At 45.4% G+C, this 27,935-nt stretch overlaps 1 protein-coding gene across 15 annotated transcripts; it reads right to left on the bottom strand.

Moving 5' to 3' along the window:
- Nucleotides 1–43: 43 nt before the first annotated feature.
- PRPF4B (pre-mRNA processing factor 4B) lies at nucleotides 44–27,199 on the bottom strand. Of its 15 annotated transcripts, none has more exons than XR_003508305.1 (19): nucleotides 27,011–27,191; nucleotides 18,901–20,097; nucleotides 16,859–17,035; nucleotides 16,342–16,497; nucleotides 15,880–15,961; nucleotides 14,449–14,659; nucleotides 13,468–13,541; nucleotides 12,387–12,477; nucleotides 11,698–11,845; nucleotides 10,332–10,469; nucleotides 9,557–9,710; nucleotides 6,950–7,064; nucleotides 6,228–6,379; nucleotides 5,104–5,190; nucleotides 3,694–4,431; nucleotides 3,143–3,188; nucleotides 2,544–2,619; nucleotides 2,215–2,287; nucleotides 44–1,776 (listed from the first exon to the last, which is right to left on the bottom strand). XR_003508305.1 is itself a non-coding variant. In XM_027525360.1 (15 exons), the coding sequence occupies exons 1-15, from the start codon at nucleotides 27,145–27,147 to the stop codon at nucleotides 4,228–4,230; spliced, it is 3,123 nt and encodes a 1,040-aa protein (XP_027381161.1). In that variant the 5' UTR covers nucleotides 27,148–27,191; the 3' UTR covers nucleotides 45–4,227. The 15 variants fall into 15 exon arrangements, 1 of the variants encoding a protein (XP_027381161.1); XR_003508307.1 differs by lacking the exon at nucleotides 2,215–2,287 and having other exon boundaries at nucleotides 68–1,776; nucleotides 3,694–3,827; nucleotides 4,154–4,431; XR_003508306.1 differs by having other exon boundaries at nucleotides 44–2,619; nucleotides 3,694–3,827; nucleotides 4,154–4,431.
- Nucleotides 27,200–27,935: the final 736 nt, after the last annotated feature.

Genomic DNA, 27,935 nt, shown 5'->3' on the forward strand with positions numbered 1-27,935 from the left:
TCAGACACGAAACGCAGGCAAGGAGACATCAGGAGGCAGCAGGGTAACAAGAGGCGTGTTTATTACATTTTCCTAGTAGGTCAATTAGGAACATTGCTGCTGAAATGCAAGTTACAACTCAAAGGACACTGGGAAAATTAGGATACATATTGAATATTTTCAGAGGTCAGCTTCCGTATCTTGATCACTAAACGGAAAGATTCTTCAGAACAGTCCCTTACCCTACACGTGGAAGGAGAAAAAGATGCCACGATGATGAAATCTATCAAAGTAACTGGAAAGCATTTTAAAAGTCAAATTGGTGCACATTAACGGACATAAAAAACAAATGAATTTGTAATGAACACTGCTATAAAAACTCACGTTTGAACTAGGACGCTACGAAGAAGAAAACACTTTAGGAAGCTCGATTTCTAATGCTGCCCTAACTAACAAAGTGACTGTGCGTTAGCCATCTGGCTTCCTTCCTGTCTCAGTATTTAGATGGGAATTCCGGGAATTCCTTAACGGTTTGACCTGCATCTGAAGACACGGGATTCCTGCTGCAGAGATTCTCTTTCTCCCCAGCTAGCTAGAGTTCCACTATGAAACCACGATCAACTACAGGTGGAGAGGAGGCGGCGTGCACCCAAGGACAAGGCACGTCTCACTGCCTCCACCACACACCAAAGACATGTCCCGGGTACGTCTTAGGGAAAGAAAGTGGTAATTACGGTGATTAAAAAAAGTGGCTTTCCTTTTAAACACAAAAATTACTCTGCGAAAAAGAGTGGAACGAAACAGGCATTGGGGAATAAAGGAGAAGGATGCTATTAATAAGAACTGAGGGTGAACTCATGCTGGGAAGGTCTTAAGGTTTATTTAACCTTGGAGGACAACAGGTCTACCTGAAGAATGATCCTAAGATGTGTAGGCTCAACCACTCCCCTAGCTACAGAGAAAGCTATGCTCTGTGGGTCACGTTCTAGGACTTACAGACCCTCAAGTCTCACAATCACTTGATACCATTTTTGCCACAAAGTGAAATAAAGCAAAACCTTCCTGAGAGAAATGGCAGAGCGGCCGACACGGGCTCGCCCGCCTGCTGGGGACTGCGCACCACCTGCCCCACCCTGCAGGCTCACAGAGCTCTGGGTCTCTGCCTCAGAGACCACGGGATCCAATACCACCCCGTGTGCGAAGATCAAGACTGCTCATGGAGGCAAACAGAGAGTGTTGAGCCCAGAACACCAGAGACCTAGGGAACACCCCTCGCGCTCCCCTCGAGGAGGACCACGGCTGTGCTCTGGGTATGTGGCCTATTCTAAGACCTCGACAGCACTGGCTAGGCAGACCCCACGGGTGAGCCGCAGAGGTGGGCGCCCTGGGAGCTGAGCAGCGCTGAGGGCTTGTTCCTATCCCTGGGCATCGATCCGCCAAGAAGACACGACCCCCTGCGGCGGAAGACTGCCTCTGGATGGATGTTCTTGGTCCGATTCTGACAGCCATGTGCTAGGCGGGATCTCCGCGTCCACACCACTAACACTGCTAGGTCTGACGCCTCTTTTCACTCCGGGGGAGGGAAGGGGCAGGGGCAGGAAGCGTGATGAGTGAGCACTTTACAATGAGCACAGGAGCACTACTCTCAGTACCAAAGGGCAATGCACCCTAAATCATCATGCTGAAAACTGAACCACCAGACAGAAATTAAACGGAGGGCTCTTTGTTCTCAACTCTTTTATGGGACAGAACCTTAGCTCATGTCTTCTGGAGCCATCATCTTCCACTGAGCCGCACCTACAACACAAAGAACAGGCAACAAGCGACTTTGTTTGTTTACAGAACGCGCAACAGTCGTGAAGGCAAAAGACGAACTTTCTAGCGGGAGTTAACTTACTTAAATAAGTGTACAAAACGAAGCCGTGAAAAATCACCAGAAACACACCAATGTAACTATTCTGAGTGGCAATCAGTAGGACACACCCCACTGTGCAGCACGTGTATGACCGCCAGAGCTGCCTGGTGGGAAATTGCTACGCTTAGTTCAGGCAGGAGAGCTGCACCTGTGGGCCTTGCTTACAAGGCCTCACCGCCCGAGGACGAGCACGCCTGGCGTTCACGTGGTTCACGGCTGCACCACAAGGAGAGGGGGGCAGAGTCAGAGCTGGCCTAGGATAGCATCTGCACCTTCCTGGCTGCAGGTCATTTCATGCCTTTAAATGGAGCAAAACCCACCAGAAGGATGCTGCTACTCTGATTTTCCATTCTTGAATGCACCAAAATGTGCATGCTTGTTGTAATTAGGTGCCTGGGTGAATAAAAAAATCCCATTTACAATTTAAAAATATTATGTTAACCTCTAAAAATGTGATTACTTTCCACACTCCTCAGGGAGACAAGCATTAATTTTACCACCCAAACAGAAAAGATTACATTTCTGAAATTCTCTGCTACCATGTTAAAAAAAATTACTAATTCCTTTGTGTTGCAAAACCAAACTGATTGACATGATTTTGATTTAAACTGTTGCTAAATGTTTATCTACACATGCTGTCAGAAATAACCTTGTTAAGAAGGTGCAGCTGGTGTCTCAGCAAATCAGACCCTGGAGAAGGCGGTGAGTGGCCTGTGCCCCGTCTCCTGTTCTCTTTCCGCACCATCAGAAGGAAAAGTGAGAAAACAGCAGAAACATTAGTTAAATCCTGGACTCTACCCCACGACCTACAGGAACTACCTCACTACACTGAAAGCTGACAATACTGGTAGAATTTTTTGATGAAATAATTAGGATCCTAATTATTAATAAAATTACACATTTCTGGTTAGCTTACACCTTTAACGAGTAATTCTTTCAGTTAAAGAATCAAAGGAAGAAACGCAAGGTTGCTTTTCATTCTACGTGGTTTACCTGACTTACCAGCACTGCAGACAGAAACTTTTAAAAATGGCTACCAATGCCTTGTTCACAAAAGACTTTATTATCTAGTGATGCATACTGAGAACATACAGAAATCTGCATGGTCCACGCCACATGCAGCAGAACAATCTTCACTTTACAGTAAGTGAGGGTCAACTGTTTTATGCAGTAGACAACACTTTAAAGTCACATCCTTAAAGAAAAGCTTCATTTTACAAAAGAAATAAAAGGTAAAGAAGCAATTACCGCTTTTAAAAAGCAGCTGCTTTGTTCAAGAGTGGAAGGTTTATGCCTGTATTGAAAGACAACATGATCACAAATAATGAAAACAATGAACAAATGAAAAACACTTTTTACCATAAAGCATACACTTTCAAAATGACATACAAATAGTTAAAAATTTCATTACGTTGTCTATCTAACTTTTAAATATGAGGACTTCCAGAATTAGGCCTCAACATGTGTTATCAGTAAAGGAAACTACGCACTGTTTCTGTCACTAGGAACTGTATTTAACAAAATGTGTATAAAGTCTATAGCAAGTTGATTTAAAAAAACGAAAGTTACTAAGAAACAGTACACTGAAGGCGCTCTACCCATCAAGCGCGTTCTCCTCCAATCGCAATGTGATGAACAGAACAGAAACTGTGCCTACCCACAGCTGTGATGCCAGAAAAGAAACAAGATCAGCTCTCACACATGCGGGGAATCCTGCCACAACGCTAACGCCCCTCATTTGTCAACTCTTCCAGTAAAATAACATCTTACACACCGGTGATGTTGATGGTTCAGCTTACCTTCAGTGTACTGAATGCTGTACACAACCTGCTTTAAAAGAGGAGACCGTCCCTGCAGGCAGGCTCAAGAAGGAACAGGCCCCTTCGGCACTGACTACGCCCAGGGCATGCTGCTGTGGCCTGCACACACACACCTAGGAAAACGTGAATATAAACAGCATTTACGCTGGCCATTGATCTGAAGACCACAATGAAGCCAAGTTTGCTAAAATAAATCAACCACCCATATTCCTACTCATTTTTTAACAGATGCTTTTGTCTTTTATGTGAACTGCAACCATTTACATTAGCACTGTAATTCTGTGCAGTCTTGGCGATTAAAACAGTTCTACAGTGAGATTTCACATAAGACACAAAACAGATTAACTACCATTTCTAAAAGAAGTATCACCCTTGGTGTTAATTCAAATATATCATGCTTCCTCAAATTTGCTGGAGAAATATTTATAAGTTTATATACATTAATAAACTGCTGTGAAATTTCTTCAGTCTTTGTATTTAATTACTCAAACCCTTGGAGCTTCTTCGTCTCATTTAAATCTTCTCCTGGATGAAGGCATGCTGCAGGGCCTGGTTGATGCTGATCCGTTTAGCGGGGTCCAGCATCAGGATCTGGTCCAGCAAGTCCTTCAGCTGGTGCACTTTCTTACGCTGGTCTTCAGGAAGTCGCTGGCACCCAATCAAGTCAGCCAACAGGTCCTTAGTTGGATTAATGGTGCTCATGACAGTAACTTTCTCCTACAAATAATTTTTTAAATGTGTATCTCTAAATAAATTACTAGACACATACAACCTAAAAACGTAAATGAAGAAAGGTCAACCCCAAGTTAGCCATGATGGCTTTTTTAAACATGGTTCTGTAATTTTATAAAAAGATCAGAGTAAGAACAGACAGGAATTCTATGAGAATTCAAAATCACAGCTGGTGCGTGAACACAGGCATGGGGTCTGCAACAGCGCACGCCCACTGGCCTACCGCCAGGCGTGGAGCGGCTGGTCCACGGAGTCGCAAGAAGGGGGACGTCCCCTACAGGGGACAGCAGGCTCTCTGAGGAATTAAGTACAGTATTTTATAGGTAAGAGGCGCCAGGGAAGAATTTTTAATCAGGGAGACTAACACGATCAGATTTGTTTTTAGATCTGGAAGCAGCAGGGAAGCTGAATGCGAAGCCAGACCAAGAAAGTGATCCAAGGAAAGAGAAAAAGGCCTAAATATGATAAAATAAACTCATGCTAGGCAAACTTTTTTACATCTTTTCATCACCTGATGTGTCTTATTTCAGAAACTGGCCAACAGGAACAGGAATAGATGTGTTTTAAAATATTCACAGCTCCTAGACCATCCAACACTCAATCCATCCATGAGCTGTAAGACAATCATTTAATGTAGCACACCTAGAGGACACTTACCCTCTCGGTCACTTTATCAACTTCTATGTACATGAAGTTGAGGTTTTGATCAAAATGTTGGTCTTTAAATACGCCTTTCCGAATCATCTGGCAATAAAACAAAAGTTGGATTTTGAGCTCTTACAAAACAGTCTGATCTACCGATAACCTAATATATAAGTCACACAAATATTACTATTTAGTCTCTCTGGGTTTGCTTACTTATTTGAAAATGATCTCAGATTCCTTGCTCTTGAGAAAGTAACATATTTGGAAAAAATATAAATGTTGTACCTAAAACTACTTAATAACATGAAATTAATTTTCCCAGGCAGTGAGTTAAATAAACCCATTACAATATCAAGTTGTACTTTCATTATTCAAAACTGAAGACTAAACAAAGACTTAAACCAGCTGTCCTTAGACAGGAGAACATTACACACGCGGGGCCTTGTCTCCTGGCAGGTTGAGAAACCTCAGGACATTTAAAACATTATGTTCTAGTAACAGCCCTGAAATGACACCAGGTCAGACCTCATTAAAGCAAAAACCAACAAAAGTAATCTCTGTCTTGGTCTAAACAAGTTCAACAAAAGAGAATCTGAATAGAACCTAAAAAGATGTCATTTCATGTGGCTTTTATCGGCACCTTTTCCTTTGCCCAGCAGCGTCCAACCTTTAATAAGCCGAGTGCCCTCGAGTCCCGCTTCCTATAGCCCCTGTGGTTCTCCGATGACCAGGTCCTTCCTCTGACTCCGTCTAACCTACCAGCATCTGGATCTCGCAGCACAGTCACCAGGGTGGGCGTGTGTCACCCAGGGGCAGTCAGCAGGACAAGGGAAGGCTAAGGCCCTCTCCCCCTGCAACGCAGCCCCACCCTACACACCCTGCTGCTTAATTCAGGAGGGGAAAGAAACGCACAAGGACAGCCTTCAGATAGGAAAAGGAAGATGGGATTCTCCCATTCTGAAATGGGAGCTCTTGGCTGCTTAGCCCCACTAACTGAAAAGAGCTCAGGAATCAGGGTAGCCAGCTACCTGCCTCTCAGAAACTGGTGTACACTCACCAGGGTGAGCGTCAGCCACCCACAAATCTACAGGATGATAGGGCTAAAACCGTAAAAACAAGCTCACCCAACATCCTACCTTATTTGGCATCTTTCCTTTGAGATCCATGGCGAGCTTCAACATATGGTTATTGGTTTTGCCAGGAAATAAAATTTTTCCAGTATAGAGTTCATATAAGGTGCAACCTACAGACCACATGTCTATACCATAATCATAGCTTTTACCTATAACTGAAAACATAATATAGTTTTAATATACAAGGATACTATCAACCAACTACTATTTATTTCCATTTACTTCCATCAAGAGGGGCATTAATTTAACTGGGACGATATAACCATTACCTCAATATTCACACTTCAGCATGAGTCTCATGTGCCTTCCCACCAATTCTTAACAGGGACTCTTAAAAACCTTAACAAATGAGGCCCTGGGGAGGAATTGAAGAGGCAAGAAACGCAGGTGTTTCTTCTCTCTCTTCATTTCCCCTTTTGTGGAGGGGCTGACTGGCCTCCACCAAAGCGAAAGAGGAGAAAACCGCACAGGTCCCAGACAAGCCGTGAACAGGACGTGACGACCAGGCCGGAGTAATGCGGCAGTCTTCTAAATCTGAGGCCTTCCGTGCCCGTTTGTGACTTCTGCCACAGCTAACTACCATCACCCCACCTGAGGACGCAGGGCTGCCTTCCTTGGCAATGACTCGAGCGGCTGCTCAAGTGCAGCAGGAAACGGTGCCCAGTGAACCGGGGGCTCCCCCCGCCCATGACGGCCCAGGTCAAGGAGCTCTGGAGGAAACTTACTGATCTCAGGAGCGCGGTAAAACCTACTGACAAGGTAAGGCGTTATGTCGTTATCTGCAACATGTGAGGCTGACCCAAAGTCGCAGAGCTTTAATATAGTTTTTGATTCATTAACCTGCAAAACATTTTATCGGGGAAGTTTGACTCAGGCCAGGAATAAAGACATAATCATAAAAATAATTGGCTTTGAGAAGTTATTTCCAATACTGAGAACAAAAGTCACTCATTTAAAAATTCCTTTCCTAATTATAATTCAATTTCTTAATTATGAATAATTAAGAGCTATAATATTCTAATTAAAGAACTTTCTTTAACGAGGAAATAAGGGATAATACCAAGTGAATTTGATTCTAACCAATGCTATTTAGAAAAGGTTGGAGTAGTGAGAGAAAGCACTGAAGCCAAGGATCTTCTAAAACCCCCCAGAAAACCCGAACACAGTCAAGTTATTACTTAAAGGAACATGAAGACGGTCATTGAAAAGAGATCGGACTTAACTTTCGTTTGCCAGAAAATTATGATGGCAATGAAAGCAGAAGGATTCAGATTAAATTGGACAAAAACAGAATAGAAACATTCTTCATCTGAAGCTGTTAGACCATCCCAAACTTAGCATTAATGTCTTGAAAAAAATTAAATCCCTTAAGTATAAAGAAAGTATTAGTCAAGAAAATGTTAAATATATCTGGCAAAACTGATAAACATGAGCACTCTATTAGTCATCGGTTTCCTTCCCTTTGCAAATACTTCCACATACACAGTAACAGTGACATCTGCTGAGAAAGGCTGGAGGTGCTCCCATGCCTGCTGCCATCGTGAGTCAGAAGCATGCTCGGGGTTAACAAGTGGAGATAAGTCACATTCCAGAGTCCCTTCCCCCCTTCAAAAGAGACACACACAAATTCCGAGTTGGGACTTGAACTTGGCCTCTTGGTCCCACCCCACAGAAACCCAGCACTTTAAACAAACACCCCCGGGCCATTCCCAGGCTATGGTGGACTGGCCACTACAGGCGACGTCCACAGAACTAAGAGAGCAACAGCAACGGTCAAGCACCAGGCTCCACCTGGAGAAATCGGGAAAAAAGAGATCTTCAAACGCAAAGTGCTTCAACGTTCTTACACATAAACTGCATTCAGCTACTTAAGGATGCAGTTTCAACAATTACAGACAAAAACCCCAGGGCCACTTTCAGGGGATGCTGGGTGGATGGAGGGTCTTTACCAGCAGCTGGGGACCTACACCCGGGCAGCCCTCATCCGCTGGCCCTCAGGGAGCCTAGCACACTACTCTGTCAGACTGACAGTTGAAATGCTGGGCTAAAAGCTTGGGGTTTTCGTTAACAAGCAGCTCCACTTGGTCTCTGATATTTATTTCCTCCTTTCTTAGGAAGAATGCCAAACTGTCTGAAATCCACGTGAAAACCTATACTAGTTAAGCACTAACTCAAAGATGAATGAAGGTTTAAAGGCAAGTGGTTCTGAGACAATGGCAAATGTCATTATTTAACCTCAAAGTGGTTACAGAGATGCTGTTCACTGTGTGATTACTTCTGACCGGCAGGTAGTTGATACATTCTCTGGTATGGATGGTGTATTTTGTAATTCAAAAAAAGAGAAGAAAACTGGGGTAAAAGTCAATTATGAAGTTGATCAGGCAAGACTACAACTCATACTGTGCCTACCATTTCACTGAGAACACTCATCGCCTCAAACCCCAAGTTACCTTAGAAATGCAGTACCTTATAAACTCAGACCAAACTTAACAAAATGGAAAGCCTCGATAATGTGGGAGTCTGGAAGGAAATGGTCTAAGATATTTAAAAAGAACAACGGAAATCTGAACCAAGTGTTAAGTGATAAGGAGTTTGAAACACACTTTAAAGGGATCTTTCTTTAAACACGTGGAACGTGCTACGGGCAGATTCCCCACCCGTGAACACGCCCTCGGCTCTTGACAGCATGACCAGGACTGAGGAAAGGCTGGGGACGCAAGGGATGTGTGCGGACCAAGCACCCCACTGGGATGAGGCTTCAGAAACACACACACCGGGAAACCTGACCTCCACAGCAGCAGCCACGCGCTGGGAGAGGCACGCCTTCCACACCAGGCCCAACCACGCCTGGGCTTCCCCGGTAAAGAACAAAGGACGAAGATCATTCCTGGGCACCCTAAACTCAACTCCACGCGTCCACTTCAGAGGGGGTGACTCCCTTAAACGTCCCTCACGCCATGAAGCTAGAGAACAAAGGACTGCCTCACTTTGGTGAGCACGCCTTACACAGCAGGCCCAACCTGCAGCACTGCTGCTCAGACAGAGAGGAAGCCCGTCATCGCGCACCCAAGGATTCTCAGGGTCTGGTGGGCTCGAAACCCATCCATCAACCGGAGGAGGCCGGGACAGCAGCCTACTTCCTCTCTCTTCATATATTTCACTATAACACTTCATGGCCCAATTTCCAAAGAGTGAAAAACTGGTGAAGTCATTTGTAATGGGTAATTAATACACGGAATGACTCTTGGAAGATGTAATTTCTACAAGACAGTGGTAATCACGTTACAGAAGGAGCTGTATGGATGAACAAGGCCGTCTGATCACTGACTTACCAGGATATTGTCTGGCTTGATATCTGCATGGAGGATATTGCATCTTTTAAGGAGTTTCAGAGCCAAGAACAGCTGCTGACTGTAGGATCGGACAGCCTTAATGTGAAGGCCAACATCCTTACCGTATTTTTTTAGCACCTCTCGTAAATTCATACTTGTAGGAAAGAAAAAAAAACAAAATCAGAGGTAAAAATGAAAATTTAAAAAAGCAAAAACACTTTCAAGCATGAAGTAAAATCAATTCAGAGTATGAAATACAGTGAAAACACTGTTGAGGAACCCTCCCGCCCACCGCCCCGATCTCATAAATTATGCCACACTGAAACGAGAGCGTATGAACCGTGGGTACACAACCGTTTTCAAAATGAAGAGAAGGGAAGATACGCAGGGGTGAAATTCCCACTGACCTAGAATGGGCAGGAACACGAAGACATGGATTTGAAGGCTGAAATCATAGTCCTACTCCATGACTCCCGTTCCTGTTCATCCTGGCTTAATCTTTCATTGTAGTATTTAACTTTCAGGGAACTCTCGGCTGAGCTCAAGGCCACACAAGGTGGGCGCGTGGCACACAGCACACAGCCAACTACCGTCTACACGGTAACAACCGCCAAGAAGCTACCTTTTCACCAACAGTTAAAAGACAAAAGCCAGAGCCAACTGGAAAAATACATCAAACACCCAGAAAACTGGTCACAGCATTTATCTGAACTGAGGATGCGAGACGGGGAAGCCGAGTTTCCAGGGTCATGATGTCCAGGTTCAGGCGTCGTACCTTAGAGGCTCAAACACCAGGCACAGATGCTGTTTGTGATAAAAATGTCTGAAGAGTCGCAAACAATGAAACTTGTCATCAGGATCAGCATCATTAAGTTTTTTCAAGAATTCTAATTCTTTTAAGCCAGTTTTTTGCCTGAAATGAAAAGAAAATTAGGTCAAAACTGGATACACCAAGAATTTAGGAAAAGTAAATAATGTGTATTTATTTTATATATTTATTTAGCGATGTGTTAAGTTTTTTTTTAGGTACTAATAAACAATCTGTTGAGGAAGGGCAAGTCTCCACGTCATTCACGCAATACTTCCCACTTGGCCAAATACTGTTTTCATGGAGCTAATTTCCAAAATAATCAGTGAACAAAACAGAAACACCGAGCAACAGACCCACCTCGCTTGGAGGGAAATCAACCTGGCACATTTTATCTCAAGATGCTTCGATGCAAATATCATCCTCCAAAATTCCAGTTACAATTTGACAATAAGCCATATTTTAAAGCTAGTGTCTGGATTTCCATCGAACTAACCTTCTAAGCCCAGGGCAGCCCAGGACCTCAGCATAAATCTAGACACTTCTAGTGCTTCTAAACCAACGCTAAGTTGACTTTAATGCAGTTCAGTGTGTGGAATGCTGCTGTTGCTAAGTCGCTTCAGTCGTGTCCGACTCTGTGCAACCCCATCGACAGCAGCCCACCAGGCTCCCCTGTCCCTGGGATTCTCCCGGCAAGAACACTGGAGTGGGTTTACATTTCCTTCTCCGATGCATGAAAGTGGAAAGTGAAAGTGAGGTCGCTCACTCGTGTCCGACTCAGAGCGACCCCATGGACAGAAGCCTACCAGGTTCCTCCATCCACGGGATTTTCCAGGCAAGAGTACTGGAGTGGGGTGCCACTGCCTTCTCCAGAGTGTGGCATAGATTGTGTTAAAGCAGTATGGCAATGACCTCATTGTTCGTAGAGAGAAAAGGCAACAGATAAAAGACACGAAGGATTCCTAGACCTGAGTTGTCACCTTTCGCAGGCCATATGCTCGGTGACAGCCAAGCAACACGACCCTTCGAATTTGCACCTCTGGTCTCGGGGTTATGACAGTCACAGTCAAGATCAGCCGTAAGACAAGGGCAGAGAGGAGGGGGTCTAAGCGGACAGTTCACACTGTAGGTACTGCAACGAACTGAGTACAATCAGTCGACAGTTCCAAGGTGTCACATGTAACAACACGTGACTGTAAATTAAATCCCCACAAAGAGCTGCTCTGCCGTTTCATAAGCCCCAAGCTGTCCTACACAGACTGCTGTCACTGTTTAAAACACGCTTGTGTGTGAACGCCTGTGTTGGGCTGGTTCCGCAGCTCCCTGAACTCACATGAGCTCGTTGTTCCTGATGATCTTCACGGCCACCTCCTGGTTGGCCCTCGCGTTATCCCGGGCTCGGACCACGTTACTGAACACACCTTGACCCGTGTAGCCGTACACGTTGTAGCGCTTATCCAAGACTTCACCTATGTTCACACCTAAAAAGGTAAACTGAAACATCAGAATTCTGACCGTGATACATTAATGGACACATCAGAAATCAGAAGGCAGGAAACACAGCGTGTTAGGAACGTGCCCAATCGCTCCAGTGTGCGTGGCTTCCTGGACACCAGAGTCCCAAGGCCCTGCCTCCACACTGCACGCCAGAAGCTGCAGGCCTCCAAGCGCTACAGAAGTTTCAGGGAGCACCCGGCAACTGCTGACGCCCCCAACCCCGAGGAGGCAGTGCCGTGGTCGCTGCAGTCCGGTGTGACTGGCACCGCCCACCCCCCCGGGAGGATTACCTGGGGCCTGAAAGTAACTGAACAGACTTAAGGTGCACGTCGGGTCGCGCTGCACTCCAGTCTGCGAGGCTTCTGGGCGGCGGCTCGGGCACACACAGCTGCCGGCGGTGCCACACTCGCAAGTGACGGCACTGGGATATGACCTCCAGAGTCCCCCCACGTGGGAAGCCTCGAGCCACACGATTTTACAAAGCACTATGATAAACTCTGAAATGAGGAAGGACTGTGAACTTACGGTAATAGCCTTCTGCATCAGTCCAGTTATCCCTGAGGTTGGGATTCTCTTTGAAATCTTTCCCAATGCCAGCAGCCCGCAGACGCGCACTCTGAAATTAAGGGAGTAACATGAGCTATTTACCCCCAATTTAGGCAGACATTTAAAGCACTTCCTTTAAACTCTGACAAGAAGATTTCATGCCAAGTTAAATAAACTCTTACTATGACTCACGTAAATGCAACGCAACAGAAACACGATTCCTGAGTCTCCTGTATCACAGTACTGCTCAGGGAAAAAATTCACGTTATCTTCACATTTCTCCTACTGCCCTGTTCATGTGACACCCCGGTCTCTCCCCAGCTCCACAAGGAGCGTCACTGGCTGCACTACAGGAGCGCCCGGTGCTTCTGAAGACGTTTTCCTTACTCATCACTCGCAGGACACCCGGAAAACCCTTCACACCCAGGCAAGGGAAGCTGCCTCAGAATCACGTCATCCTCTCCTAACCCGTCTCCCGTGCGCGTGGCTCGCACTGGAGACGCGACCTGCTGCCGAAGCCGGTCGTGGTGTCTGCAGGGTCCCGGACACTGCTGGTCCCCCGTCCACTTTTAACGCCCCTGCTGTGTGCTCTCTGCACGCGTGCACCCCCACTTCCCGTCACCAAAGCTTCCATGTTTCTCATGTCCCCTAATTTATGATGGAAATGGTCTGCTACTTTTGAGACCATTTCTCAAGGAAAAAAAGTGATAAAATGTTTAAAAGAAAAAATTTCTTAACCCAGTCCTTATAACATTCCCGGTTCTTCAATGAATTCCATTAAGCTCCAAATCCTAGGTTCCCAATACAGAAGCCCTGAGTGGAAGGCCTGAAAATTACTCATGTCACCTGGTCCCCCACTAACCACAACACACACAGACGTCTGTAAATCCCAGAAAGGAGCTGTTTAAAAAGAAAATAACTACACATTTAAGTCATTCTGTATTTAACTTTTACGAAGCCCTGATTCTTCTTTTCTCGCTAGGTATGTGCATACCACCCAAATATGTATTTGCTGTATGTACTGATTTTAACAGTTGTTCTTATGACTAAAAATACTCACATCAAAATAGGCAGCAAACATATCATCAGATTCTGTAAACATATCAGGTGCCAACAGCTTCTTCTGAGATGAACCTGAATGGAAATTAGCATTAGTATTTGGAAAATGGAGAGATACAAACTGAAACACAAATAATACACCAATGGAAAATCACTAACAGCAATTCAAACTTTTTCCTCTTGTATATCAGTTTTTCATTAAAACCCAACTTAATATCACTTCATAACCCAAGATAAAATAAAGCTATCCACTTTTTACTGAGAATGCATTTCAGAAAATTAAAAAACCTAATATTGATACTTTCACTAACATTGAACTATGCTAATAACTGAGCAACAACTGGGCTTGCCAGGTGGCTCAGGGGTTAAAGAAACCACCTGCCAATGCAGGAGACTGGAATTCGATCTCTGGGTTTGGAGGATCCCCTGGAGGAGGAATGGACCACTCGCTCCAGTATTCTTGCCTGCAGAATCCCATGAACAGAAGAGCCTGGTGGGCTACAGTCCACGGGGTTGCAAAGGGTTGGACGTGACTGAGCACACACAAGTAACAATTATATACCATCAGGAAAGCTCCTCTTTAAATTGCCAATTCATACCTCAAAAGGTTAAACCCTATATCTGGATTTTGATTCAAACCAATGAACTACAGACATGAGATATTTAAAAATCGTCAATTTTACCAAGTGTAAGTAATGTGTTTTTTAGAAACCTTATCAGAGATACAAACTGGATTTTTCCCAGGTGAAATTAATCATGGCCTTGCTTTCAAATATTCTAGCAAGCAGAACCAAAGGTACTGAACACGTGTGGTGGACCGAGTGTGAGCTCCAGCTGCGGTTACGGGGACACTCACTGGGGTGTTCTGAACACGGCATTCCCCGTCCCCTTCCTCTCCCTGCTGCAAACACCCTCTGGGTGAAGTGACGGAGCTACCAACCCGGGGGAGAAGAGCACAGCCACAGAGATCTCACTCGCTCACCGTTATTCTGCTCGACGGCCATCAGATTATGCTTGGCTTTGACGGAGGCCTCAAACGTGTCGACGTTCTCGCGCTCATACTCCTTGACATCGGCAGCCACGCGCTCCAGGATGTCATCAGGAGACGGGGAGCGGGAGCGGGTGCTGCTCTGTGGGCTGCTGGGCTCGGACGGCACCGACAGGTTGCTGTCGTCAGCAAGGTACTTGTATTTCTGTAGCGACAACACAGAGCATCATCGTCACCAATCGGGGGAGCTGCACTGAAAACCTGAGTGTCAAATAATGCTAAAAAAAATAAATAAATAAAGGTACTGATGCCTCAGCTGAATCAGATCCACAATCCCTTATATGCGATTCCAGACCCACAGAACCGTGGGAGGCTTTCTATGTTTGGTGCACGTTCATTAGGTGGCAGAATCTGACCTCAAGACAGGACTCTCTGAGTGTTCCCAGTGTGAACACAAGGTGTCTCACAGCAGAACGCTCCCAGTGTCTGATAATGGGGTGCTGTGCTCGCCCCCACTCAGGGGCTAAGTAAGATACATGTATGCACCACATTACCTTCTAAAACTCACATATTTCTCAGTTCTGAAGCACATCTGGCCCAAAAGGTTGGAGATAAGGGATTGTGGACCTGGGTAAGAACAGAAAAAGATTCAACCAAGTCTTCAGGGGTGCCCAGTAACTGCTCAGTACCAGTTTCCGCAATGCCCCAGGGAGGAAAGTCGCCTCTGGAATTCCAGTTCTGCCCTTTGCTCTGAGATGCTGGGGTTGCTGCAAGTTCACACAGGCTGCTACACCTACCCTTTCCCTGTCTGCTTCCTCCTTACAGCACCCAAGCATCTTTCGTGTCTTCCAGAATTGTTCTCTCAACTCCACCCTCACCTCCCATCACATGATGGTGAGAGAAGGCACTTTATGAGGACAGCCATGCTCGCAGGGCCGCGTGGCAGGCCTCCTCTCTCAGGACAGCCAAGGAGAGCCGGCAGCCTTCTGCACAGCTCACCGTCTTGAGGCCTACGTGACACCCTTTCCCGCCCAACTCCTGCATCACTCGTCTTTCCAGGAGTCTTAAATTTATTGAGACGTTACATTTAAACATGCACATCTGTATTAGAAAATCTACCATTTTTACTAGGCGTTAAAGAAAAATCTTTCTCACATATAACAGGCTATAATATATATAATTTTTATGCTAAAGGAAATTCTTCCAAGAAAGCACACTCCAAATTTTGTCTTACAACAGGGCTTTATATGGGAATCCTATGTATACAAAAAAGATAACTATTTCAATTTTATTAAGAAACTATCTTTTTTTCATGACCTATTCAAGTGCTCTACCAACACTTAATTGTTAAAGTAAAAATCCTTCATTTTGTTTAAATAGTGGTTATTTAAGGACTGTTGATCAAAATGTTACTAAAATCAATACCTGAACGATGGCCTGTCTTTGTATTCTTCTCTGTTCTATCAAGGCTTCTTCATCTTCCTCCTCAACATCGAAGTCTTCAAGGCTTAGGAAAAGTTACATCCATACATGTTAATTCCAGACATCCTTATAGAGTCCAAAACTGTTAACTTGCATACATTTAAACAAATAAAAGCTGGAAAATGTGGGTCATCAGTAAGTGAACAGAACCTTAAGCCATCTCACTCTGTCCTTGCTTTTAACCTGTCCTGGTTTGGAATCCCAGCAAGTAAACTTAACCTTCAACGTCTCCTTTTTCTCCTCACCTATCTCACTGCACAAAGACTGGAAACAAAAGACAGATCCTTAAGCTTAAAAGTCATCACTAGCTGTGATCAAAATTATAGATGGAAATTAAAGACTTTCAAGTCACACCATGTTTGTCTAATTTGCAAAAAGGAAGTTATAGGAAAGTTCCATTCTTACTTGTCATCAGATGAAGATTCCTGCTCGACCTTCATTCCTTCAGAAAGACTTCCTTTAAATTTGTCTTCCTTTACTTTGCTTCTGCTCCTCCGTCTACGACCACCCCGTGATCGAGACCGCCTTCTCAGGCGCGATCTGCTCCTCCGACCTCTGTCCCTGTTTGAGGAGAACAGAGAGATATATATAATATATAGAAAAGGTCAATTGAAGTTAGGGAGCTCTGAGTGTGCTGGGGCACGGATGTTACAGGAACTCTCCGTACTTTTCAAAAGCTCGATTTTGTTATAAATCCAAAACTGTTCTAAAAATAAAGTCTTTAAGGGGCCAGCGGAAATGTTTTAATGAACAGATTTAAGTTTAAAGCAAACTCAACAATCTTTGTGTGTGAAATATTGCACGCTGGGGACAGAAGACTGCATGGCACCACAGCTAGTTTCTCAGAGAAAACGGCTGTTAAGGAAAGCCACCCACTGAGCTTCAAAAGCTCCGGTCTGATGGACCAAAGGGGAGGCTTTACCTTCTCCGAGGAGACCTGCTTCTTCTTCTGGGAGACCGGCTCCGTCTGAGAGGGGAACGAGACCTCCTCCTAACAGGAGATCTGCTGGCCCGTCTGCGAGCTGGAGACCACCTGCTGATCGGGCTGGCGTCCTTGGACCTTTCCCGCCTGCTGAGGATGTCATCTCGAGGTCGTGTTCTTAAGGGGACCAGACACAGGTTCAGAGAAGAATAGATCAAATCAGAATAAGCGAATTTCTCCTACATGTAAAGGCACTTTAAGAAAGGGCACAGTAACCTAAAGATTGCAAACACAGAATAATGTTTTGTAACAAAAATTAGGTGACAACAATAACGTTTTGGTGTAATTGTCGACACACAAGAGAAAGTCTATTTCCTCTGGTCTCACAATTTGAAGAATTAGTAAAGATTATTTATATTGTTTATCTTTTTCTCATTTCAGATAAAACTTGCCCATATAAGGAATAATATTCCATTCCCTTGGTTTGAGCACTGATTTCTTTCTAAATTGTCGACACTTCTTTTTGCAATCAAGAGCCTTATTTTTAATGAATCAATTAAGAATAAAATCCCTTTACAATCAACATTAACCTTAGAAGAGCGGAACTTTAGGTAAGAGTTAAGAGAAAATGCCAGTCCACCGTGTCATGGAAGTAAATACTGGTATAACTTATCTGGAAGGAAATATGGCAGTGTCTTTCTGAAATGTAAATATACGTAATCTCAGACTGTGTAATTCCACTTCTATGAAACTACCCTAAAAGAAGCTTTACACAGACTCAATGGATATCTCTGCACACAACTGTGAAAAACTGGAACCAACCTCAATTTTCATCAGTCTCAACAAAGGAAGTTGAATACATTATGATACATCCACAAAGTGAAGTATCATGTTGCTCTTACGTAACAAACACCCCTTATATACTGCCACTCAGTATTTGATGAGAAAAGAAAACCACGGCTAACATGAATGGTATGAACCCTATTTTTAAGAAGTAGCATGTGCATAGAGAAGGGGCTGAAGAGAGACTGCTGTCTCAGGAGTGGCGGCAGACGAGGGATGGGAAGAGTGAGTTTACAGGTTTCCTGCAGGATTTAAACGTCTCTTTAATTTCATACATTTCTTCTGTAAACTAACACTAAAAACTCGTTTCAAATATTCAACTCTAGTCCCTTAAAGAACTCGTAAGAGTCTCCTTTTCAAACTGAAAGCAACTGAAAGAGAATAGGATCCTTAAGAAAAGATGTTAAGATACTAACACTGTCTCCATGCAGAGCTACAGGCAGGGGACCATTCCATCACTTAGAAGTAAAGAATCAACAGGAGCTCTTAATGAGAATTGCATTCTTGAAGCTTCTCAACACACAGGATAATTTAAACTTCAACATCAATTCATATTTATACCTATACACAGTAGATGGCTAGGAATTCATGAAATTATGAGCCAAGAATTGGTGGATCAAATGTATTATGTAAATATGAATTATTTTTATTACGACTGATTAAAAAAAATCATTTTACAATAAGACTACAGGTATATGAGTTAATAACAAAAAAATTTCCCATTTTCAATTGTATTTTGGGGACCAAGAAAACCAACTGTAGTTTCAAATATATTGTTATGATTCAAAATCACACCAATTCAAAAGAATGGACATGTCACAACCCTTAAACTGATACCTCCATTTTAAAAGTTCCAGCCCACACTATTCAAAAAACAATCCCTGCTCTAGAAACTAACACCTTTCCCATAAAATGCATAGACTCAGACTTATCAACCAAATTTCTTGGATTTAAAGGTGCGATTCTGCACGAGATACTAAATTAAGAACTTTTAAAAAAAAAGTAAGTTCAACATTTAAAAGCCACCTACAGTCAAGACACTGACAGAAGCAAACAGTGACACAGTCAGCAGACAGGACAGGATTGTATCGAACACTAAAAACTCTTATCACCTCTGTTTTTATTGTCCACAAGCTTTAGCTTCTCCACTGAAATCTGCTGCAATGGTAGGAACCACTACGACTCTGAAATCAAGTTACCTTGGAGAAGAGAGGCGTCTCCTTTCGGGCTCCCTGCGTTTTCTTTCCAAGGACCGGCTCTTGGCTCTCCTGCCAGGCGACAGGGTTCGAGAAGGTGACTTGCTCTGTTTAGACCTCCTGTCATTCACGAGTGGGGATCGACTTCTTCTGGACTTGTCCCGCTGTTTCGGAGACAGACTTCTTCTTTTGGGACTGCGACCAGGTCTTCTGCTGGGTGACCTGTTTTCCTTCCCAGAGGAAGCGTCTTTAGAGGGAGACTTGACCGGCTTCTTCTCTTTGTCGGCTTCAGGCCGTTTCGATTTCCTCTCTTTGGACCGTGACCGTCTGTCTTTGGATTTGCCTCTCAAGTCGACTGGGGATCTAGATTTCTTGCCTCGATCACGACTTCTACTTTCGTTTATAACAGGGGATTTCTTCCTGTCCTTTGCCTTACTTTTGTCTTCGACTTTAGCCTTGTCGTCGACAGGAGATCTGGCCTTCCCAACTTTCTCTTGAGAGCGCCGTCTGAGGGTGGGCGACTTCGACTTTCTGGCTTCATCTTGGGACTTACTTCTTTTGGAGGGGCTTTTTGACTTTTTCCTCTCCTTTGACTTGCTCCTTGTTGCCTTCTCTTTAACTATTTCAACACCTCCCTTACTCTTCTTTTTATCAGACCTGTGTCTAGTCCGTTCTTTGGATCTGCTTTTGCTTCGCTTTTTTGTACTATTTTTATTGTCCACAAGTTCAAGTTTGCCCTTCGTACTTGAAGATCTAGTACTAGACCTATTTCCATTTCTTGCCTTTTCATGAATCTCCCCCTCTTCTTCAGAGCCGGACTCATAACCTTGTAATATGAGCCCCATCCCAGACTGGACCTTTCCTTCCATTAACTCGTTATCGAGTTCAGCTTTAATCAAGGCTCTCTGCTTCTCCAAGTCTTCCAGCAGAGCTAAATCATCAAGTTTAGTTCTTTTTGCTGGAGACATACCTTCCTTGTCAGAAGCATCGGCGACCTCCTTCCTTTTGTGTTTCTTATGTTTGTGCTTATGCTTATGCTTTCTGTCCTTGTCTTCTTCCGAGGAGTGCTTGTGCTTCTTGTGTTTGCTTCTGTGTTTATGCTTCTTTTTCTTGTGACGACTGTGCTTATTTTGAGACTGGTCTTCCGAGACTTCTCCGTTTTCTTCATTAACACTCTTTTCAGAATTAGCATCTTCCATCCTATAAACGTATCAAACACATTTAAAAGACACGTTACTTATGGAGCATTCAGTCGTAAAAAAATAGCAATGATAAAATATATCTCGATGTGATACATGAAGTTAGCCACTGAAATATTTTATTTCAAAGGTATAGGGCAAGAACTGAGCTGAACAGGGATTTAACTCTGTTTCTAATGGTTGAACTCACATACTGAAAGTATTAAAGGAAATACATAATAGGGGAGGTTAACATAATTATACTTTGTAAAAAAGGAAATTCAAACCAGTAGTTTTTGCAGTAAGTTAACACTGACTTTCTTAAAGTCACTCAGAAACGTGGTTTTTAAACCAGCATTTCCCATACCACTCCACACTAAAGGAACCTGCCCATTCTTTTTCCATAAAATATTAGTAATAACATCCATCGGGACACTAATCACTTTCCCCACCTGAAATTCGGAAACACACACACACGCATATATCACACACACACATATCTCTCTCTCACACACACACACACACACTTAAATCTCTAGAGCCAATATTGGGCCTGTAAGTGGCATCTTAGCCACCGTGTGCCCTCCTCTCTCTGGGCAGCGTGATGAGATCGCCGTGCCATCCCGCCCTGGGCTCCCACCACGGACACCGTCTGCTCCTGACCCTGACCAGCCGCATCCTCAAGGCTGAGGCTCGAGGGTCACCAGAAGCAGGTGATCCTCCTCCTGACATCCGGTTGGAACAATATGGATTAATTTGCTCAAGTCCTCCAAATTATATACTCCTATACTTTTAATAAGTTTAATGTTTTAATAGTAAGTTTAATGTTTGCACCATATACTACAAAGAGCTCCTGCAAGTCAAGAATTAATGGGTCTATTCAATCTCTTGTAACATTTAAAAGAAAATCACCTACACACAACGTAGGCATTAAGTCAGGCAGCAGAAAATAAAATTTCTTGCTTAAGGAAAACTTCCAGTGGAAAAGAATCACATGCCTCACTGGAGAACTGCAACGATAAGACCTGAGTAAGGGCATTATGGGAACGCTGACGGATCACTTTAAAACATTCTGAAACGCTCAAGGAAGGTATCTTGTGGATCACAGAAAAACCCAAGCGATTTGTTCAGCAGGGACTTTGGGGGAGAGAAGTTTATCAACAAGGTATTTATTTGGATTAAAAAACAGGCTGAGTAACATTGACCTGAAGAATGAGTATGACATTTACCAGAAAGGTTAAGGGGTATTTTAGAAGAAGGAAAAAAGATCAATGTTGCCAGGGTGTCAAACTTGGGGAAGAGACTGGTCTAATGGAAGCTAAGCTCTCAGGTGGACCGATTCCAGGAGATGGAAAAATACAGCAGAGGATTCTGGGAGCACACAGCTGAGACAGTGGGGAGGCTCAGGAACCGCAAGGTCGGGCTGCTCGACGGACGGTCCCCCAGCCTGGTCTCAGTCTTCAGTAAACTTGGAGGGGCAGGGGCACGACACAGTGGAGGACACCGGAAAAGATCCTGGCTCACAGTTGTGAGGGGCGTGGAGAACACACAGCCACCACACGGCAGGAACTGGGGGTTTGGGGTGTCACACTGCCAATGCCCTTTTCTGGCACTGTGGACTATGGGGAAGGAGAAAGTACTATCGAGCTGCAGAGCAAGCTGTGTGTTCAGCTGAGTCAGGTCTCAGTCTGGCCTGACTCCTCTCTAACGGAGTATAAGAGGACACAGGATAAATAGTGTTCTGGGATCATTAAAATTTCTCAAAGACTTGGAAAAAGACAGCGTAGTATCTTTGTATATTAAAAAATACCCAACAACATGGCTCTATCAAGGAGGCGGGGGGACATCACAGATTTAAGGTGAAGATACAAAGGCATTTCAACTGTGTTCGTTGTATAGGCTACAACCTCATACAGGTAACCGTCTCCCTTTCCTAGACTCTCCCATCCCACAATCCAGAAGGTGGGGTATAAGTCCATTTTCCTGAACCTTGACTTACAGGGGGAAAGTGTGGGATAAATAGAACTAGGCTAAATCAAGATAGAGAGATAGGCAGGGAGGACCTTTATGAAGGTTGAGAATGATTTTCAGGAATATAAAAATCTAAGTGCCCAAAGTACAAAATTCTACTCAGTAAGCTAGAACTCAATCTAAAGACCCTGTAAGAACGCCCCAGAAAACGGACAGCTGGGTGGTGAAGTCTCCAGAGGTTCAAGTCCCGGTCCCACTACTGACTAGCTGCGTGGCCTTACTGAGCGTGAGCTTGTGAGAAAGAACAGTACCTACCTCCGAGCACACGGCGAGGACCACACAGTTAACATGCACAGCTCGTAAGGCCCAGCACAAATCTCATGCCCAAAGTCAGTCGTGCTTACTGTTCAGACACTGGGCAAATTTACTCCCCGTGGTGCTGGGGAGCTGCCCACGGACACTCAGAACGTGACTTTAAAGAGCAAGGGTCCTGATCAAACCTCCTTGCTCCAACGCCGCGTGCAACAGATACCCCCAGTGTGCCCTCAGACAAGCCACTCCAGTGTTCCCCACTGTAAAAGCTGGGCAAGTAACACTTCTGACCAACCACAGGTATGTCACTGCAACGAGTTCATACACATAAAAGCAGTCACTCAAGTGCTCAAGAAGCGCTGTCTCTGCCTGTGTCCCCACGACAGAGGTAACATCACACTCAAGGAGGCAGACAGGACTCATCCGAGGGCATGGGCACACCCAGCTGGTGGGAAGGCTGGTGCTACAGTGGACGTCAGAGCTCTCGCTTCTGCTTGAAGATGCTTTTAAAACACCAGGTCACTGTCAACCCCGAGAGAAAGCTGATTACTGCTTCCTGCCTCGTTCAGAGTGAAAACCTGAACCCTCCACAAAACCTGTAGCATCAGCCCAGCCTCCCTTCAGCGGAGCCTGCTCCCCCCAACCCCACGGCCCTCCTCCCCAGCACGTGAGGGCCTGGGCGCTCCCCCGGGAAGTATACACTGCCCGGCCCCTCATCTACCTCAGGTCTTGGCTCAAGTTCCACTTTCTCAGTCAAGTTTCCCTGACCAGCTCACTTAACTACAACCCCCACCCTACTACAAACACATTCCCTTTCTCCCCTGTACTGTCCTCCACCTAGCACAACTCCTGTTTGTTCCTCCTATTATAACATAAGCCCTGTGGAGCAGGATCTTAATCTGTTTAGCTCACTGCTCCATCCCCGAGGCCCAGAGATGATTTAACCCTGAGCGGGTACTCAGTAAGTACTTCTGTGTCAAGGGAATGGTTCGCAGAGTAACAACAGGTGGCTCAGTGCTAAAGAATCATCTGCCAATGCAGGAGATGCAAGAGATGTGGGCTCAATCCCTGGGCTGGGACGATCCCCTGGAGGAGGGCATGGCAACCTGCTCCAGTCTTCTTGCCTGGAGAATCTCATGGACAGAGGAGCCTGGCGGGCCACGGGGTCACAGAAGAGTCGGACACGACTGAGCAACTGAACAACAATGTATGCAGCAGCATTGCTGGCCACGTTGGTCTATGCCGTCTGTGCACACGCTCAGCTCTTGAAGGGGAACACTTTGTTTTTGGCTCACTTACACTCCAGCGCATACGCCTATTTCTTGACCACAATACCCTCAAATGATTTAAATTTAATCATCTCCCCACAGAAAAATCTGCTCTTCTAACCCTTTTCCAATGCTACTTATAATTTACAAGTTTCCCAAGGCATTTCAAATCCAAATACTGAAGGGTTTACCTTCAGAGGAATTTCCTTCAAAAGAAAACCTAGCATCTAATGTTTCTGAGAATCAGGATCAACATCACGGTGCCCAATGCTTTTGGGCATTCCCAGAAGCAATCCCAGTTTTCACTGTAACTTAATGAATGTTAACTCAAGAAATGACTAGGTTACTAATAAAATGCCACCTGAGTGCCTTAGGGCCAGCTAGCTTAACCTTAACTCCAGAGTTCTCTTACATTGGGGTTAGGCAGAGAACAGACCTCCAGCCTCTTCTGTTGATCTCTTAAAGCAAATTTCAAAGAAAATAACTGAAGTCTGACTAGGCACACGAGGAAAACTTGAACTCAGCCCTTCAATGGCACCCATGTCGCATATAATGAGCACACTTGTGCTAGGTCACTTAATTTAGGCTCATTAACAACTTTCTTCTAAAACTTTAGGAAAAGGTTTCTTGTAAAGGAACCTGATCACCTTCTTGGACGATTTACATTTTGCAATCTAACACTACACATTTAGTAGGTATATTTCTATACCAAACTGGTCTACAACAGGTTTGTCATAACCAGTACTTACTGAGAGCTGAGTAACATCCTCCAAATCTCATTTGGAAGGAAAGCTGCATTCGGAGTGCAGACAGCATGGTAGTGTCAAACAGTATTTACTCATAGGTTAGCTTATTTCATCCTTCAAACAACCCAGAGTCTTGGGGCATCTGGCACAATAAAAATAGCCATGGAACAACTTTAAAATAAAGCGACCAATTACCAACCACTAGTATTATTTTAACTTCCCTCTTCACATATATATATATATATATATAAGAATATTCCTAATAACATCTTATATGGGAGGCATTCAATTCATGCTTTGGAGCTGGGGGCAATGGGGAGCTAAGTGAATGCCACTGCTTTCGACAAGGAAAATAATTATAACTAAGCCTGTTTCTCTGACAAGTGAGACTCCTTTAATACAGAATTAATGCAGATGCAAAAGTAAGGATGGATTCAAAAGACCAACCAGTCTCAAAAGGAACCATTCCACCCTCACTCTTTCCAAATGGGCTATTAAATTCCAAAGAGTTGGAACTGTCATATCATAAAAATGAACCTTTCTGGGATACTGGAAATAAAAATTATTTCAAATGTTAAAGGCTAGTAATATTTTAAACAAAAGGAACCACAACATAGAGTGAGAGACCAGAGCACAGAGCAGGGCTTCACAGCGGGGCTGCCCGGGTATAAACCCTACAGGGTTAGTGTGACCCTGGGCAAGCTAACTCAATTTCTCTGTACTTCCAGTTTCTCAATTGTACAATGTGGGGAGTGTCAGGACCGCCTCCACAGGGTTGTCATAAAGACTGAATGAGGTCGGATTTGCTCAGTACCTGGTCTGGGTAAGTTCAAGTAAGTCAATGCATATAAAAATTTAAATGCTTGAAACTATGAAAAAAGACTGAGCTAAAGACATCGACAAACTTAAAAGCCACTGAAAAGCATTCAGGGAGCTTTACTTTTTCAAAATATTCCACTTGGAGGAGATTCCACGTAACTGTGAACTCCTTGCTGTGTCTTCAAAAATAACCTACTCAGACATTACATTTCAGCATTCAATGTGGGCAGCCAACATGGTACTTGCTTTCCTACTAAACTGTCATTTTCTACACTAAAACGTTTCAAATAAGTGAAGGTGGGACACATATAGACAGAATACTCTGCGCACCAAGTGTGTGTGCGTGTGTGCATGTGTGTGAGCGGAGGCACAATAAAGACCACCTCAGTGCCACTCACATTGCAGGAGCCGAAATAAATACGATGAAAGCTAGTGTTATTTGAGTATAAACATGGCTGCATCCTTCTTGACAAGGAATCTAAACCGTCCCTGAAATCAAAGTAATGGACATAATACTACAGAAATTTAAACAGGTTACTAGAAAAATCAGCTGCATAGCCTAAGATTTTCATAGGATCTTCTCATGAAGCCCGGAACAAGGCCTCACTGTGAACTCTGAAAAACAGAGAGGCAGGTGTACTTCAGAACCCACGTGCCCTCTTTTAAGTCAAGCTGTGGAGATAACAGAGCAGCTTTCAGAGGCCCTAAACGAAATCTCCCGGTAACTCTCTGCCTAGCAAAGCAAATCCCCACGCAGTCCGGCACTGGATGCACAGCGCTGAAGCGATGAGCCGGCCGGGGAGGTGCAAAGATTTCTCCTCTGGTCAGTCCAAAGTTGCCGGGAGACTATCTCTACCTTCTTCTCAAAACAGCTGGAAACAAATCAGATAATGAGGATGCAAGCAAAAAAAAAAAAAGGCGCTACAAGAATACTGTCTTAAAATCCATTTTCTGTTCTAGGTTCCTGAGCTTTCCCAGCAAACACACGGAAAACACAACACACTGCTCTCAGTAAGGGAAGGGTTACCCTAGCAGAGTACGCGAGGATGCGTCCACTCGGCCGCATCGATGCTTACGTTAGCTTGACTACAGACACGAACCGCTCGGGTTTGCAAGGAGCTGACCGTTCCCACTCTTTATTCCACTGGGGCTCCCAGAGAAGCGCTGTAAACTCGGGCCAAAAACCCTAGGTCTCAGAACCGAGAACTTGGTCTTACTTTGCCTCGAGTTTGCGAGCTGGCACACCAGCTGCGCTAGGCAGAGGAGGAGAAAACACCGAGGGGACGCTGGGGCCGAGAGCACCGGGCGGGAAGGAGGGAGCGCCCGCCGGCCGCCAACCGCGGCGCCGGGCGGTGAAGGAGGGCGCGCCCGGCGCCCCTCTGCTCCCGGCCCCCAGCCCCGAAGGCTGACACCGGCGGCGGCGCGGGAGCCGCCTGCGGAAAAGAGCGCTCGGGGATCGCCGCCGCGCGGGCCGCGCCGCCCGGGCTGCTCCGGAAGACCCGCTCGTCGCCTCAGAGGCGGGCAGGCGCGCCCGCGCCGCGGCCTCGCGCTCGGGACCCGTAGAGGCCGCTCGCGCCCTCGCCTCCCGGGGCAACGCCGCCGCGGGCCCCGGCCGCCCTCGACCCGACAGCAAGGGCCTCCGGGCGGGCGGAGCGCCGAGGCCGCCCTCCCGCGCCCCCAAGGTGCCGCGCGGGAGGCAAAGTTTGGCCGCGACCGCTGGGCCGCGAACTTTCCCGCCCGCTCGCCCGCCCGGGCGGCGCTCGGCCCGTCCCCTCTCGGCCGGCCCCCAGCGCAGGCCCTCCGCGCCCGTATTACTTACTCCGGCTGTTCCCGCAGCGACGGCGCCTCCGCGGCGGCCATGTTGAACTTCCTGACTCCTCGGCAGCGGTGGCGGCGGCTCCGCGGACGGCGGAAGCCAGGGGAGGCGGAGGAAGAGAGAACAGGGCCGTCGCGCATGTGCCGATAGCGTCGGGACCCGTGGAGCTCAGCGTCGCTCGAAGAATCCGGATATACAAGTGCATCCGGGGACAGAGCGCACGACATGACGCACTTCCGGGGGGGGGGGCGGGACCGCGGCGGCCCCGGTCGGGGCTTTAAAGGTGCGCGCTGATTGGGTAAAAACCGTCGTCAAGTTCTAGGAACCTGGAGAGGGGATGGAAGGCAGAGGTGTCTGCGTCCTGGGCGCAGTTCCGAGAACTGATCTCATTGTGGTACCAGACTCGGGTGAAAATTTTCAAGCTGGGAAAACAAGACGATTTTGCTTTTTAAATGCCTTCTTATCCCTTAGATAACTCAATGTGAAGCGGTATTAAGAGAAAGTTTGTAGACAGGCATTTTGAGAATACTGCAAGCTAGGGCCGAACCTGGAACGTAGGGAACTACTAGTATTGGCACGTTCGTTTGAAACTTTTGGAACTTTGTTTCAGGTTTGGCTGAGTCCACAGGTCAGGAGTCCGTTACTCCTGTCCAGGTTCTCAGGACCTGTAAACTGAATTTTTAAGTAACATTTCTGGTCCAAATAACTTTGTGATTTTGTTTTTCTATAATAATGGAATCTACAGTAATGAGATGAAATGAAATACCGTATGTGAAAAGTTGCTGTCTCTTGGTTAAAAGTTACTGTCTCTAGCTGACTCATTTGAGAAGCCCCTGATGCTGGGAAAGATTGAAAGCGGGAGAAGAAGGGGACGACAGAGGATGAGATGGTTGGATGGCATCACCAACTCATGGACATGAGTTTGAGT

The sequence above is a fragment of the Bos indicus x Bos taurus genome, chromosome 23 (assembly GCF_003369695.1).
Source record: "Bos indicus x Bos taurus breed Angus x Brahman F1 hybrid chromosome 23, Bos_hybrid_MaternalHap_v2.0, whole genome shotgun sequence".
In the NCBI taxonomy this organism is placed as follows: Eukaryota; Metazoa; Chordata; class Mammalia; order Artiodactyla; family Bovidae; genus Bos; species Bos indicus x Bos taurus.